The sequence below is a fragment of the Talpa europaea genome (assembly GCF_964194135.1).
Source record: "Talpa europaea genome assembly, chromosome: 1".
NCBI lineage: Eukaryota > Metazoa > Chordata > Mammalia > Eulipotyphla > Talpidae > Talpa > Talpa europaea.
In genome coordinates, this window is record NC_140073.1 from 152,273,049 (window position 1) to 152,290,808 (window position 17,760).

General features: G+C 44.4%; 1 protein-coding gene across 1 annotated transcript in view; it reads right to left on the reverse strand.

Annotated features, from left to right (window-relative positions):
- Positions 1 to 1,006: 1,006 nt before the first annotated feature.
- The window catches only part of PID1 (phosphotyrosine interaction domain containing 1), a gene marked incomplete at its 3' end in the record, with an annotated part of 99,687 nt that continues 82,933 nt past the window's right edge, over positions 1,007 to 17,760 (reverse strand). The window contains exon 2 of the mRNA XM_084235598.1: positions 1,007 to 1,483. Within this exon, the coding sequence (XP_084091724.1) occupies positions 1,007 to 1,483 (477 nt within the window). The remainder of the gene's footprint in view (positions 1,484 to 17,760) is intronic.

Genomic DNA, 17,760 nt, shown 5'->3' on the forward strand with positions numbered 1-17,760 from the left:
CACTGAGGGATGGGGCCAGGCTTCCTGGATGTCCAGAGGTGACACCCGCCATGAAGGATTCCTCAGTCAGGAACATCAGCTGAATAAGTTACTGTACATCTGGGATGAAAAATGGAACTTGTTCACTCGCTGAGAACTCATTCCCTTTTCCAAGGTTTCTTTTGTGGTGGGGGTTTTCAACTGCTAGCTCGATTGATTATTTCATCTGTTTGGTTATTTTCTTCCCTTTTGATGTCCTGCAGTGTAGGTTGAGATCCCAACCTTAGAAGGATGTTGACAAAGGTTGGAAGGAGAAAGAGGGAGAAGGGACGGGAGGAAGGGCAGGGCTATTAGTAGTTGCAAGTATCCTAAGAACAGAGATGGTGTACATACAGAAAAGGGTATGAGTTGATATATTTATGTAAATAAAAGCATTACTTTAACTGTGAGTTAACTGCCAACTATCGGGTGGTTAGCTGTAAATCTCAATAAAGACTATGCTGATTTGCTCGCTGAGGGGAGAGTCTGGAAACTGCCCTGGGAGAGGAGCTCTCTAGGTCAGCCTGCGGTGCCCTCGTACTGGCATCACTCAGTGTCACTCTCCACCTCCCCCGCTGTTCGGGATCCTGTCGGTATATCTGACATTCCTGCTGAGTTTCATAAGGCAAATTGGGATGGTCCATCAAATAACAGCCGCAGTGTATTTGCCTGAGAGAGGCGAACATCAACATGGAGATCTCCTATGGGAAGGCATTAGGAAATAAGGGGGGGAAAAAAAAGATTCTAGAATGTTCTCCCCATCCGAACTCCCACCCTCCTCACAGTCACAGCAGCAGCAGATTTCAATGTAACATAATGACTTTAATAATACATTTCTTATGATTTAGAATTGCTCTTCTGAATTTAAAAAGCTGGATCGGCCAATAGTTTGGCAGTCTTTTCATCCCTAATTTGAATCATTGCTTCTTTGTCTAACCTCTCGAAATTCCTTGACCAATGCTGCCTTGGCTGAAGCACCTATGTTCATTCAGCCATCATCGGATTCCAATTCCTGGGAAACCTCTTCAGAAGAGCTGTTCCTGTGGATCCTGCCATCGCTCTTCATACTGTGGAAAGTCTTCTTGAAGGCTTCCATCATGGCGTGTGCCAGTTTCTTGGCCTCCAGCTTGCTCTCACACTCCACAGCGTGGCAGTCCATCTGATAGGACAGGTCATCGTTGATCTCCCTGTAGACCCAGGCGAAGATGTTGGGGCTCACGTTATGGTCGGCGGTGCAGTAGGCAATGCGGGCCACCTGGAAGGTATCCATGTGGACTGTGGCCTCGCCTTTGTGGTCGAGATGATGGAGCCACACTTGGAAGGGTCGGATCTCCAGCAGCGCATTGGCTGGGAAGACGTCTTCTCGGGCTAGTGTGTGCTTCTTCCAGAGCTCAATGACTGGCTTTTCTGTGCAGCCTGACAGAAACTGCATGCCAGTGGTGGGGACTTTGCCCAGATAGGTGACCTGCAGAGGGAAGAGAAGAAGCAAAAGGAAGATGTCAAGAGTAGGTTCTTCCTTCAAGGTGTTCACTTGGCTGTTCTCGATGGTCATCATATCTCCACAGAAGGAGACAAGACGTTTTTCTTGCTCCCCAAAAGACTGACTATCATCACAATTCTACCTTTGCTCCCCAACAAGTTGTCCACTTGCTAACAGTATTGAAACTCTTTAAATAGAGTTCATTTCGTTTATTTATTTGCACCTTTAAGGTAGCTAATGACAATACTCTGCAAGGCATGTTCACATGAGGTGCTTGTAGCCATGAAAGTCCTGTTTGGAAACTCAAGGTGTAGTCAAAAAGGGTAACTGAAGAGATTTTTAATGAAAAGAGTTTTTATAAGAGAGTGGACTGTCTATACACCAAGACCACTACCCACTTATAAGAAAAAGATGAAATCCTGCTATTTGCAACAACATGGAAGGGCCTGGAAGGGATCAGGCCAAGGAGAAAATACCAGGAGAAAGACAGATACTGGGTGACCCTATGCAACAGGTGGAAAATGATCCAGACACTACAGGCACCTGTGCTCTCCAAGGACGCAACTGAGTGTAGAGCAGCCATTCCTATGGGTTGGAGTCAGATAATGAGAGTGCTTTGGAAGCAAATGCATGGGAGGGGGCTCTTGATTTATAATACTGGAAATGTCTCTCTAATCACGGTATTTTACAACACCTTTATTATTTTAATAGCTTTATTGTTTTTACCTCACATACAATTGAAATTCAACTCACATAAAATTTACTATTTTAAGGTACATAATTCAGTGTCATTTAGCAGTCAAAATGTTCTACAACTACCAACTCTGTCTAGTTGCAAAATATTGTCATCACTCCCCGCAAAAGTGACCTAGTACTCATTAGTACTAGGAGGGTTGCCCCCTCTCCAGCCCCCTGGCAAGCACCCATCGCTTTCTAGCTCTCTGGGTTGACTTCTGGATTCTGGCTTCCCTGGAATCACATGCTGTGCCACCTTGCGTCTGCTCTGTTTCACTTAGAACACTATTCCAAGATTCACCCAAGGTGTAACATGGATCAGTCCCTCCCTTCTCCCCAGAACATCTTTACTTTGCAAAGTTTAAAAGCAAATGGAGGAAACCTGTTTCACTGTTACTATCCACTGAAACTAGAAATAACTACGCTTACATCTGATACAAAAATTCTTTGGAGGGAAAGAATCTCCTTTCAATTGTGCTTATCCAGGGCTGGCTCTCTCTGTGTCTCCATCTTTCTCACAAAGACAAACACACAATTTTTACAAAGTGTAAGTGACTTCTATCACAATATAATTGAAGGATGAAGTTAAAGAACTTCATTTGATGTTGATATTGATCAAATGTTCCTATTGAGCTCACTTGAAGAAAAAGCAACTTCACAGCAATAAATTTTTTTTACAAGTAAAAAGGCTGTCTCTCTTGTGAATATTTATTACTCAAAAAATAAAAATTTGAAGGGAAATAAAGTTTCATTTTGGAATTGTGCTTGAGAGACTAGAAGAGGAGAGGTTAATAGCTCGAATCATTTAATACGACAATCATGAAAGCTACTTGATATGGAGACCTATATAAGGACAATTTAAAACCCTGAGAAACAACACAAAACACAGATGTAATCTCTTGGTATTAAAGTTATTATGAAAGTAATATTTATTTAGTGGCCTAGTTTCTCTAGTCATGCAACAGCACTCTACACATTAAGAATAAGGTCCTGAATTGCCACCCACATATCAGTCTAATTAAAACACACAGACACTGAGTAATCACAGTAATAGTTTGTGTGACACTTGTGGGTGAAAACACTTTGTATCAATTAGATCCATGGGTGACCCTGTGGATCAGGATGGAATATTATTTTTACTCACCCAATTTTAAAGACAGGAACTTAGTTCAGGTGTGGCTCTGGGTAACAGTTTACACTGCAAAGTGTAGAGATTGCTACAACACTGTGATGATTTATGAGAACAACTGCATAGAAAAGACAGCTCAAAAAGACACCTGGTGAATTCTGGACCATTTGGCTTTTTCCATTTGATTTCACTCCAGTCATTTATTCATGCTCTTCATCTTTGGACTGTAATACAAACTGTGGATTTATAAGAGCATCCTGTATGGAGTGGGCTCTCCCCCAAAAACAAGCTGCCTGCCTTTGTCTAGTGCTTTTATGAATGACACTATTTTTCCATGCCAACCTAGCCTAAGCATCATTTCTTTAAATTTTTATTCGTAGTTTTTAACTGCTGAAAGTAAGATTCAGAATCCTTTTAATATCCTCAGGTAAAGTGAAACAGAAATTATATATATCATATGTGATTTGAGTATGCACGTACACATAGAAGTATGCACATACATGTTGTCTTCTAAGACCCTAGCAGGTATAATCCATTTGAAAATAAAATCAAAGAAAATACAACTTTTAATCTAAAGAACAGCAGACTTCTGGCATCTTTCCAAAAGTTTTCTGTAAGAAGAGACACATAAACATGTTCTATTCTACCAGCACTAATCCTGCATATTCCATTAGCTTCATCTTGCAAAGTATGGCAAAGGTGAGAGAAAAGTGGATTATGTGAAGACTCCTCTCAGCTGTGATACTGATAGGGGCCAACAGTGACACTGGATGTTGGCTAGGGCACCCACAATTTATTTCTTCTCTCATCTGGGATTTGCACTGGAAGTCGAAGGGGCTGCAATGGACGGAGAAGCCCTTCCGACCAGAACAGAATTAACAAGCATGACCAGAATGCCAGAAACTGGGTCTTTCCCTACTGATGACAGCCCCAGCTCAGCTGCTTGAGTATACTGGGGTATACTCAGTTTAACCCTTGGGGAAGTCCTGGCTGAGTCTTCTCTTTGATTCAAATGACTGAGCCTCCTAAGCAATCCTAGTAATTAACTGGTCTCTGATTCCTATTGGAGTTAATCAACACAAATATGAATCAGAAAGTCTAACATATGCCACTGGGTAAATCTGGGCAAGGCGATGAAGTCAATGAAACTCTTGCTACCTTGTGAGCTGACAACAAACACTGCCTTAAGTCCCATAAGATTACATGAACACAAAAAAATCATGTTACTAAGTTGACTCTTTAAAAAATTATTGAGGTAGTAGTTTACCTCCTTGTCTGTACAATCACCCCCCTTCAGATATTGTTATCAAAGTGCACCCAAAACCAAAGTGCCCAGAGTCCACTATGCTCGCCCCCACTTTGGACTCATCACTCCCCAATGGATTCTTCAGTTCTACAGTCAGTTTTCAAGCGTTAGTGTTTAAATTTGACTTAATCTGATCCTTATGTGGCTCATTATAGCATTATTCACAATAGTCAAGCTAGAGAAACAACCTAAGTGTCTAAAAACAGATGAGCATATCAAAATGTGGTATATATACACAATGGAATACTACTCAGCAATCAAAAATGATAAACTCATGTCATTTGTGGTAACGTATAGATTTGGAAGGGATTAAATTAAGCAAAATAAATTAACACTTCTTAACAAAGTATAGGAAAAGAGCGATTTCACAGAGTTGACTAGAAATGGAATAAAAAGAATGACTCCAATAGTTTTCTTTAAAATAGAATGCAAGATGATACAATGATGTACCAAGGCAGCCTTTCCTCAGAATGACCCCTTTAAGTCAGCCTTGAGATAACCCATAATGGCCCATGTTCCAGAATCCTGACTTATGTCTGTGCACTTACCCTAATAAGTCAATTATTTACTGTCTGTCTGCCATGAACTCTGTGGAGTGGGGTAGAGAATACTTGATGTCTCAAGAAACAGACACCCTGGAGCATGGGGCATTACCCCTGTATCCTTCTATGTCAGCACTGCTCCAGAGATTTACTCTAAATATATAGAGGGAAATTCCTTCCACCACATTCTTCCTCAGTGGTCACTTCCTCCCCAGGAGTAAGAACACAGGACACAATGTACCAGACTGTGAGAAGCCTGTTATCCTGCCCATTTAGCAAAGAGATGAATGGTTTCTAGATGACTAAGTCCCTTCTGAGCCTCCGCCATAAGAGCTGCAATCTTCCACGGCCTCAAAATAAATGAGAAACACCAAGTCACTAAATTGGTCACTCAATGTCCAAAATGGTAGACAGATTATTTTTAAATCTCTCAGCTCCCAGGGTGATGGAAGGAAGAGACTTGGAAGATGACAAGAAGAGTAACAACTAGTGAATACTAGCATCTCCTCTATGGCTGCAGAACATTGGGCAGGCATTGGGCAAGAAACTTATTGGCAACAAATCATTCCAGGAGAAATAAACAGGCAGAGCAAAAAATGAAAGTCTTTTCCCTTGTGTCATCCAGTGGCATTCACCCACACTCCAGACGCAGACGCTTCCTGTGTGTGTGAATGGGCTTTGCCCAATCCCAACTGAAGAAATGGTTTGAGAAGATCCACAGTGTGTGAACTACACAGAGGCCATGGAGCCGTGGGGCCTGCCATGGTGTCTGCACTGTTAACAGCATCAGATTGGGAGATACAAGTGTCCTCAGAATCTCTCCTTCCCACCCATGAGTTTTCCGATGCTCTGGCCAACTCTATGTTCATGAATCACCATCCTCTGCTCATCTGTGGCAAAACAAACCCTGGTTGCCTGACATGTGTCATGCTGGCTGAGCCAGCACTATTCTGGAACTTTCTCTTGGTGGCCAGTCCATTTTTCATTCTGGCTTGAACAACTCTTGTTTAGGACCCTGCCAAGCCTCACCCTAGACTGGACAAAGGGTTGGCAAGGTGTAGGGTAAATGAATTAATCAGGCTTTTCGCCTCACTAGCCTTTGTGGCTATCACCTGTAGCCTTAATCGTGCTAATTAATGCAAGAGGCCACTTGGGAGTGTGGGTTTGGGGCACATGTGCCTCACTGTGGTCACCTGGAATATGCGTGTGGGCATGTGCAAGTGTGCACACCTGAGCCTAGAGGCCAGGGATACAAGGGTGGAGTCCCTCGAGGACGGCTACAAGAGGACAAGCAGCATAACAGAAGAGTCGAGACCATGAGAGAATGCCAGAGAGAGCCCAGAGAAAAAGAGTAAAGATTAGTGGGGGGCTCAGAGGCTCAGTTGCCTGCCTGCCTCCCAGCTCCCCTGCCCTGCATGACCCGTGCCTGCCTCCTTGCCTCGTGCGCCTGTGTACCTGGTTCCTGGGGTCATTAAAGCCTAAAAAATCCATGGAGGGCTCCTGGACTCTCCTTTATCCCCCTGCCCGAATCCATGGTGAACCTGCCCTGTGTCTGCTGGCACTAGACAAGGTGACTGGCAGGGGCTGCAGTACAAGGATGAGAGATGGTAGATGATCACATAGAAGTCATGCACTCAGTTTCTTGGGCACCTTTGACTTCCAAGCTGGATAAACCCAAGTTCAAGACCTCAAGGTTTGGTTTGGTTTACTGTGGGGTTTCTCCAGGATGAGACATCGAGAACAAAAACTCTCCAGAGGCCTTTCTCAGCATGTGCAAGCTCCTTTTGTCGTTTCATTGTCTGTAGGAGACTTCCTACCCCAGATGACACAAAACAGCATGCTATAAACACAGGCTGGAGAAAACTCAACAGGTAATCCTGCTAGCCTTTGGGTTACCAGGCAGAAGATGTGACAAAGGAAGCTGCTCTTAACCCTGCGCCCAAGAGTCAAGCTCCCCTGCTCTCACATTAACCCACCTGCATGTTTCAGAGAAACAGGAGACAGAGATGGACGCTTCCAGGTTGGGTCTCCTTTCCTTCCAGTAAGAGAAGATCAGGAACCCACTAGGCACTTTGGAGAATGGAGATGGAGCCACATGCCAATTACCTAATGATTCACAATGCTAACATAATGCTAATCATGACTGCAAACCTTTACGCTATGCTTTAATACATGAAGAACTTATTATTATTATTTAAAGATTTATTTTTATTTACTTATGCATACAGGAACTGGGGTATAGGCCAGAGGTGTCGGGGTTGAGAGGATTCACCAGAGACAGAGTTGGGAACACAACAGGCACATCGACTGAAATACACTGCTGAGGGGAGCAGCAGGGAGACAGGAGAGGTCTGCCGCGCCATGTGGGTAGCTCCCTAGATGGGGATTGAACTCATGCTGCAGTGGATGCTGATAGCTTCATAGTGCTGACTTAACCCCTGCACCACCAGGGAGGCCACAAAGAACATTTTATTTTATTTTATTTTAGATTTATTTATTTATTTGTTTGTTTGTTTGTTTATTTATTTATACAAGCACTGGGTCCAGTCAGAAGCGCGGGAGGGTGAGAGAATTTACCAGAGCCAGAGCGGGGAGCACAGCAGGCAGAAGGACCGAAGTACACTGCTGAGGGGAGCAGCGGGCGGCAGGAGAGGTCTGCGAGCCATGTGGGACCCTCCTCCGGTGGCCAGGGAGCAGCCGGGGATCGAACCGGTGCCGCAGAGGCCGCGGGCAGCTTTGCAACCCAGCGCTCAACCGCTGCGCCACCGGGGAGGCCCACAAAGAACATTTTAAAGGACAAATGTTCACAGTGAAATCCATGAAACTACTGTCAGAAAAGTAGCGAACGTGGGAGATGTAGAAGAGTAGAGGGGGAGAAAGAAAGGGAGCTTTTACCTATTCTTGGGCCCTGAAAATCAACAGGAGCAGAGCAAGGCCAACTGTTAACATTTACTGACCCAGGGCTTACTTAATATCAGGTACTGGGTTAAGTACCAGGTACTAGGTTAAGTGCTTTCTACAGGCCATTAATCCTCATAACAATTCTACAAGGCAGGTACTATTAGCGCCCTCGTTCCACGGGGCTGGGCAACTGGGGAGAAGGTACGTCACTTTCCCAGGGCCACAGAGAGGCCAGGAGTTCAATCTGTCTGTAGAGCCGAGACTGCTTGCACCTGCTCCATTCGCCACCTTTCCAATGCCGGACCCTTCACGTCAACGTCAGGTCTTCCCAGTGTTTAAGCCGAAAGTACTGGTAATTCTATCACAGTAAGCTGAGGATTCAAAGGTATATCATCAGCATTATGGGCTTTTGGGGGGTCAAGGGGGCTATTCTGACAACCTACCACTCCTTTGTTGCAGAGCTGGCAATTCTGATGCCCAAGGACACTTGCCCATATCACATAGCTGGCAGCTGGGAGAGCAAGGTGCGGGCAGCAAGCCCCACCCAAGGCCCGGGAGCCTTCCTTCCCCCCGTCTCTTTCCTTGAAGGGGGCCTGGACCCCCCCCCCTTTTTTCTTTTTTTAAAAAAAGATTTATTCATTTATTTATACAAGCACTGGGTACAGTCAGAAGCACAGGAGGGTGAGAGAATTCACCAGAGCCAGAGTGGGGAGCAGAGCAGGCGGAAGGACCGAAGTACACTGCTGAGGGGAGCAGCGGGCAGCAGGAGAGGTCTGCGCACCATGCGGGACCCTCGCCCGGTGGCCGGGGATTGAACTGGTGCTGCAGAGGCTGCGTGCAGCTTTGCAACCCAGCGCTCAACTGCTGCGCCACCAGGGAGGCCCCGACCCCCCCACCCTTTTTTCATTCTCCTAACATCAAACTTCCTCTGGCCATTTCTCCAAGCGTCCACATGAGACTGGACTGGCCGGGGCCCGGGAAGGAGCAGCCAGTCTGCAGGGCTTGTGAGGCTTTCCGAGAGGGGTCTGGAGCAGACTTAAGATGCCGTTAACCTGCTCTGTGTTTGCACAGCCAGGGGCTTTGATGATGCTCCACAGCCAGGCTGGACCAGGCGATAAGCACACACACCCCACAGGCACATATCCCATCCTCCAGGGCTTTGAAATGGTGCTTTACAAAGCAAACAATTCCTACTTCAAAGAATAATTCCAAGGAGCAAACATTAAACCTGTGCTTCATTGGCCCAGCCTGAGCTCACGGGTCATGTGCCAACAAGCCCCAGAGCACGCCACACAGAGCCAGGTGGGGCCTCAGCCGCGGAGAGCAGGGCCTGGCACCTCCCTCCGCAAGGGCAGCTGAGGGCCCCTGAAAGCCAGCCTGCGAGGCCTGGGCTCAGCTCAGCGCAGACCTGGGTGTCCTTGCCGGTTGGTTGCAGGGGCTCCAGGTCCCGACTAGCCTCGACGATTCTGAATCAAAACTAGTGTTTTTTTGGGCCTCCCTGTGTGGCCTATGGGTACAGTCTCAGCACTATCATTGCTGCAGCCAAGGTTCGATCCCGGCCAGGGAAATACCCACATGGCGCAGCAGACCTCTCCTGTCTCCCCCGCTGCTCCCCTCAGCAGTGTATTTCAGTCAGTCTGCCTGTTCTGCTCCCCACTCTGTCTCTGGTGAGCCCTCTCACCCCAACACCTCTGGCCTGCACCCCAGTTGTTATATGCATAAATAAATAAAAATAAACCTTTACAATAAAAAACTAGTGTTTTTTTTTAATCGTCCTCAGTGAGTCTTAGGTGCCATTATTCTGGGGCCACACACTTAGGAAGCTCTGCTTCAGCCTCCCCAGAGCAGGAGCGGACCCCTGCTGTCTGGAGCTGGGTGGGGATCAGGACTGATGGTTTCCTTCCCTGGGAGGCTCCCCTGTGAAGGCGCCTGTCTTCGGTCTACTTGGCCAGGCTTGGTCAGGAGGCAGGGGAGGAACGTGGCTGCCTCGAGTAAGCCTAACTCTGACTTGAACAGCATCCCCCTGTCATCCCAGCGGGGGACCACGCAGAAAGGGTCGCTGACTTACTTTCCATTTTCATTATTAATGGCAACAGTGCTGCCAGTGGAATGCTGATTTGCTAAAGTGCATATCCTCTGGGGCACCTTGATGAATCTGCTCTCACGTAATGATATTTATTTATTCCCATAACGTTCCTAAGTCACAAAAATATTGAAAATACTTTTTATTGTTGAGCAGTTCTGTCCAAGTATTCACGTGCGCTGTGTTGACAAACTATAAAAATATTAACGGAAATATTACTGGGAGAGATACTGTCTTTTTATTATGCAAATGTATATCATGGGGGGAAGCAAATTGAGTAAGACCCAATATCAAGGAATAATTAAGTGCTATTTTTGCACTTTAACAAAGAGATGAACATCATTTCAGCTGTTAAATACAGCCTGTGTCTCACGATTAGGTCTCTAAGTGACAGATTTATTTCTGTTATTCATATTATAACTTAGTTCCAATGAAGCAGACATTTTGTGTCTCCTCCTGCACTAATCAAGCAGTCCCAACACACCATTTGTCCCGTCACTCGGCTCATGGATGTGTGAAGTTTGGAAATATTGTCACTGTCACTGTTAAAGACAGAAGCGATTTATCTGCAAGGCACTGAAGTGTGCCTCTGAAGACACAGCTGCTTAATAAAGATGACGCCACGTGAAACCACATTCCACCTCCGGCCCCCTCTGGGGAACCAGCCTGAGCCTGGTCTAGCCTGGCGTTGCCCCACTCAGTGGCACCAGAACAATTAATTTTATGGCAAGTCTGAACTCTCCCCTTTGACTTTCCCATCAACAGCCCACACTAGAAAGGGAAGGACATTCAGCAGAGTCCTCCAGGCCTCAAAGATCACAGTGGGAAAATGCTCTGGGTGGTGAATCCATATCAAGCCCACTGCTCACGAGTTATCCTGATAAATGAATTCAAGGGACAAACTCTGGTAGGTGAGAGTGTCACCCACTGAAGGCCTTGGAGCACTTTAGCAATTCACTTTCTATAACATACAACTTGTTAGGGTGAACCAGAGAAGACACCAAACATTTAGAAAGAAAAATGTTGAGACTAGAAAGCTAGTCAACTAATGTTGAGACAACTTCTGGTTGGAGGTGATTAGATAAACACTCAATTCACTGGCTGCAAGTGTTGGTCTCTTACTAGGAGACCAGGGTGGGCTGACTTAACAGGCCTCCACCCGGATAAGCAAGCGCGGGACCCATGTACATTCCAGAGAGGCGAGGACTGTGTGTAATCAAAGCTCTTAATGTGCATGTTCACAACAACTTAAATGTAATAGCCCAAAAAGAATCATCCAGGTGGCTTTCAACAAGTGAGTGGTTAAGAAGTAGCCTGCAGTCCATCTGCACCAAGGAATATTATTCAGCAATAAAAAGAAATGAACTACTGACAATGGGTCAGCTTGGCCACAACTCCAGGGAATTCTGCCAGGTGAAAAAATATTAATAATCCCCTAAGGTGGCATGCTGTAATTCCACTGATGTATCATTTTTGAAGTAAAGACAGGTGGTAGAGGGGAGGGGTGAGAACACTTAAAGGGGTAGTTGCAAGAGACCTGTCGAAGCTCCCGGTCAGCTGGCTCAGGGAAGTCACGGCTGCCTGGCAGGGGGGCATGTCCTTCTCGCCGGGATGCTTTTGCAGGATGTTCCTGTTAGCCCAGAATTGATTATGATAAACCTGAAATCTGTGGTGTTAGGACACAAGGCTTCCAGGAAATTCTCTCATGGGCTCTGTAACTGGGAATAGAGTGGAGGTGTTTCAAAGTGAAAGGTGTGCTCCTCTGCATAAGCAATAAAACACAGCAATGGGGCCTCCGTGGTAGTGCAAGGGGTTAAGTCTCGGCACTATGAAGCTACCAGCAGCCTCTGCAGCACAAGTTCAATTGCTGGCCAGGGAGTTGACCCACCTGGCGCAGCAGACCTCTCCTGTCTTGCCTGCTGCTCCCCTCAGCAGTATATTTCAGTAGATCGGCCTGTTCAGTTCCTCACTCTGTCTCTGGTGAATCCTCTCACTCCCCACTCCTGCACCTCTGGCCTGTACCCCAGTTCCTGTATGCATAAATAAATAAATCTTAAAAAAAAAAAACCAGTACTAGGTGTCTAGACCATGTATGATGCAGCAAGAAAGGAGTGAAAGAACTACCTCGTCAGCCCCAATCTCACCCTGTTCTGCTTCCTCTTCAGATTATTTATCTCTATGAAATTATTGGCAAGCTTTGGTACCGGATGAGATTTCTGATTGGAATATCCAATTCCTTGTGTAATGCCATAGGATAATGATATATTAGGATGACATTCTATGGAATAAAGGAGCAGGAATAGAAATTAAATAAAACTTATGACTGTTAAAGAAAAGCTTGCTCATGGTATTTTTTTTTAAAAGAAACTAGTTTGGTGTTTATAATGACTATATCTTAAGAGCCATGTAACAGTTTATCTAGAATTTTAGTACTTAAAGTATAAGAGCCATGATAACCTTTTGCAACTACTTAATTGTATGAGAGAGATATTTGTTACATCCTTAAAAATATGTGGCCAATGAGAATCCTGATATACTGTGTAGAAAACTAAATAAAATGCCTATAATAATTGCGTCTTATTTAAAAGATCTACACATAATTAGAAAAATGTAAACTAAATCTATGCTGAGATATTTTTCTCAACTACCATAAAGGGAAAATTAAAAATATTGGCACAATTTCTTTTGGCAAGGCAATGAGGAAATAGACAATCACATTTTTTTGGGTGGATTGCAAATTGGTAAAACCTCTTTGGAAGGAAACTGGAAAGATATAACAAAACTGTATAAGTCTTTGACCCAGCAATATCCTGCCTAGACATTTACCCTCCAGCAATATGAAAATACATAATCACAAGTTTATCTAATTATAAAATATACAAAACAATCAAAGTGCTTGTACAAAAGGGAGCAGCTGAATCAATTACAACACACCCATCTAACAGACTATTATAGATGCATACAAATGAAATGAGAAAGACTTAAGCACTTGTACAAAGTGAGTCACAGGAAGCAAAGCAAAAAAACTCTACCCATTTTATGTAAGCAAGAAGGGGGAGTAAAAATATACATTTTTATGTCTGCTCATTTGTGGAAAAAAGTAACACCAGAGATTGGTTACCAACCAGGAATGGAGTTGCAAAGAAGGGCATGCAGGAATTAGGATGTGGGCCTAGAGCAGTGATATATTTTCTAAACTGAGTTATGACAAAAAATAATCGTAAACAGAAATTTATGCCACCAAGACGGATGAGGAAAACAATTCAAAATGGAATAAAAACCAAAATGAGGGAATCTAATCAGAATGCAATGAAAAGGAGAACTACATTAAACAGAGGAAAACAAACCAAAATAACATCTTAACACAGTGTCTGAACTGTAAGTCCTCAGGCAAGGACAGGAAACCTGCAAACCAACTGGGAGATTCATTTAGTGGGTGTGTTTTCCAAGTGGTGTAGATTTGCCAGCTCGGACCTATTTACATTATATAATATCGACCTTGATAATGGTGGCGTATAAACATTAAGTTTTGATCTTGATAATTATGAGACTAAACACCCTTATATGTAAGGTTACAGAGCTAAAATACGATAAACAGATTGCATATGTGTATATACACTGATAGGTACATATATAGAGAAGGGGAGAAATTGAAAGAAGGGAATATCCAGATTTCTAGGACCTACACCCCAAAATATAGGGGCATCACACCTTATCATGAAAGGCAGAGGGAGAGAGCGAGGGAGAGGAGGTATGAGACTATCGGGCAGCAAGTAAACATTTGGGAAATAAGAGTGAAAGGTACACATGGAAATTTTATTATAATGCCCCTTCAACATTTTTGTGCCTGAAATTATGGCATACTAAAAAATTAAAAAGGAGATCAATGAATACATTTCCCCTGGCTCAAGGCTAATTTAAGTGGAAAATGAATGGACTCTGAAGAGCATACGTGGCTGACTGCACAATGTTCATATCCTGAAGAGTAAATTAAGAGGAACATACACCCGCCCAGATGTGTATGTGATGAAATTCCCCCACTGCGCTGATTGGATCAATCTATTTAAGTGATATGTGGCAATTTCAACTGCACTTGTCCTGGTGCCCACGTGTGTGTGCGTTTGTGTGTGTGTGTGTGTGTGTGTATGGAATGTCACGTCTGAGTTACAAGGCCAGTGCATGACATAAAAGCAATTTTCAATGACTTATCCATCAGTTTTATATTTTTCGTTAAAAGTCATGCAATCTTCATGCTACTTAATGCTGAACTCAGTCCGAGGAAACTTTCTGACTACTTGATAACATCATCACTATTCTTCTCTATTATAGTGAAAAACTCCTACTAAAGGATCCTCCTAGATGTATTTTTAAATACGAAAGGAGAGGACCGTGAATATTTGGATGTACAGAAGCAAGTGCTTATAATACAAAGCTGCAGTATTAGAGCTGTACAGGGTAACAACTTCTGTTAAAGTCACTTATGCTGATGAATCAACTGGACTCATAAAACAAAGAAAAAGAAAGCATTTCTTTCGAAATATTTGGGAAAAGAATAAGGGCATCCTAGGACATGTTTAAGAGAATGAGCACTTCAGCAAGCAGATTTCTTTTCAGTAAGCGGGCCCTCCTGCTGGAGCAAAAGTTCTCAGATCTCAACAGACTAACAAAAACAAGTTTTCCTGTTATTTTTCAAGAAGCACCTGCTCAGTGGTCTAGAGAGTCTTATTTTCAGCCACCTTCAGTGCAAAATGTGCAATCACTGTCCAGTGGACAGATTCAGAATTGCTTCCCTCTGATTTGCTCAGCAGAAGGGAAGAGCTGAGAAGCCCATCAGCCTAGGTGAGCAGACACATAGCTGGAGAGGCATGGAGACACGTGAACAGCATCCAGAGGAGGGTCCACAGCAGCAGCGAGAGGATGTCCAGTCCCCTAAATCTTTTACAAGGTGGCAGCCTGACTCATCCACTCCCTGAGACTCAGACACTCAGAGCAAAGGTAGAGAAAGCACGAATCACAGATTCCAATCAGGAAAATGATCCCTTTCTAAAAGGAACTTTACTGTCAAAGTTTGAGGAAACAGATCTGCACAAAGGGGACTGACTTCCCTTTGAATTCTTTGGATTTTGCCTGTGGCTCTTTCCTGCTGGGTTCTGGAGAGAGCTCCCTCGGCTTCCTGCACTGGGCGTCTGTGGGATTCTCTCCATCATTCTCAGGGACGTGGAGATTATGTGCTGAGATCTATGAGGCCCTAAAGGACCACACTGTGGGCCCTTGAGCCACACATGGATTAGAGGCCTCCAGCCCCTCTCCCAGAGTTGAAAATCCAAGTGTAACTTCTGAGTCGCCAGGAACTTAGCAAACAGCCTGCTGTCCCCCTCAGCGATGGTACACGCAGCCTTGCATGTACATGTGCTACACACTGTATTCTTAAAATAAAACCAGCTAAGGAAGAGAAGACTTCATGTAAAAATCATAAGGGAGGGAAAATATATTTACAGAACTGCATGGTATTTATTGGTAGCGTAAGTTGTTCGAAGAAAATCTATGGACCCACGTGGTTGAAAGGCGAGTTGCTTGAGGTCCACAGCCTAGGGCCTGCAGGAACACAGAACCCGGTCCCGGCAGAGCCCGTGCCGGTTGGGAGGACCCGCCCCTTCTACAGGAAGGCGACGTCCTGGCTAATCTTCTGTGTCACTTGTCTAGACGCTTGGCTACACACTACGTCGGGTGTGTGCGTGAGGGCGTTTCTGAATGACATGAATGTGTGACTCCTTAGGCTGAGTAAAGGAGATTGCCCCAAGGCGGGTGCCCCACCAGTATCTGAGATCCTGAATAAACAGAAGGTGGAATAAGGGGGCATTTGCTTACTGCCTGCCTGCTGCCAGCTGGGACAAGAGTCTCCTCCTGCCTTCAGACTGAGGCTCAGGCAGGAAGGACAGATGGGTGTCAGCTGGCCAGCTGCAATTCTTGGAACCTCTTGGTCTCCAAGATCACATGAGTCAGCTCCTTATCATAAATCTTTATTCCATAATTTATTACACATATTGTACATATAAAGAAATCTCTCTGTATGAGTGTGTGCGTGTGTGTACGTGTATACAAACACACACACGCACATGCACACACACCCCCTGCTGGTATTGCTGTTCTGGAGAATTCTAATAAGGGAAGAACCCCCACTGTGCCCCACTTGTGACCTCCCCTCTGTCCACCACCTACAAATTCTCTTCCTCACCATCACCTCGTCTTATTTCAGAGACAGCCTCGAATGTTCCTCCACCATTGCCAGCTCTCAGCTTCTACAGGAGTGATTCCACACCAAATCTAAGCTGTGAAGACTCTGAAGGGGAGTCAACTAAGAAGCTCACACTTGAGTTTCCTTCAACACCAGCACCTACTCAGGCCTCTGCTCCTCTCAGCCTCACATGGGAAGCGACTTGCTTGAGTTGTCTGAGGAGCTCAGAGCAGAGAGGATCGGCTGTTAAGGAGATGCTATATCCACACTCGGAGGCAGCCTCCCTTGGGAGACCGTCTCCCTCTGCCAAGCCCCTAGGAGGCCCAGCATGCTCCACCAGCCCTGTGCAGAGTGTCCAGGAGTTTATGTAGGAACCCTGTTGGGGTGCAGATGACACTTTGTAGATATGTGTCCTATTAACAGCAAACTGCACTGCGGGAACCCCATAAAGAGGGAGGAATCAATAAACTGTTAACTCTCCTTAACCTCCAACTTGTACATGGCATAGTAACATCCCCAGCATTACCACTGTCAAATGTTTGAAATTCGAGCTAGTGCCACATGAAGACTTCATTTTCCTTTTTCAGTCGGTCTACTTGTGGTGGTGAATGAATGATTACAATTGATTCATAAACATTTCAATGAATAAAAAAATAAATGATGGCTATCATGAGACAATAAATATATCAAGGACACCTGAAATACAGCCAACCTGATATTTAATTTCATTTCCTTATGGACTGGTTCAAAGGCACAGGAACAGAAAAGGTCAGGGGCTGCTGGTGGGTTCAGAAAAAAAGGAAATAAAATGTAATCTAACACCTAGATAATAAAAAGCTATCTCTAATTAAGTTAATTAATTACCACTACCCACAGACATCCTTTAAGAGCAGATGACACAATACCGGATGGTCTCACTCATAGCAGGACTCTAGAAAACTTAAATAAGGGACCAGGAAAATGAATATAAGAAAGTGAAAATCAAAATCAACAAAAAACTATGAACCAGAGACACTTTTTGGGGGGTGGGGGGCGGGAGGGGAAGGATTGGGGTCAGAATGGGGCGTTTGCAATTGTATGGGGGAATATAAAAATAAAATTTAATATTAAAAATAAAATTAAATTAAATTAAATTAAAAAAAAAGAGCAGATGACACATGGGGTTTTTTATTCTTCTTACTGGAAACCTAGATTAAAGAAAGACTCAAAACAGATTTGCTCCCCCAAATATTTGATCCCTCTGTTAGATTTGGTCTAGGAAGAAATTTATAATTTGATGATGCCATCTTGTTTGCAACAGGAAATCCCCCCAATTGAAACCTTCTGACCTA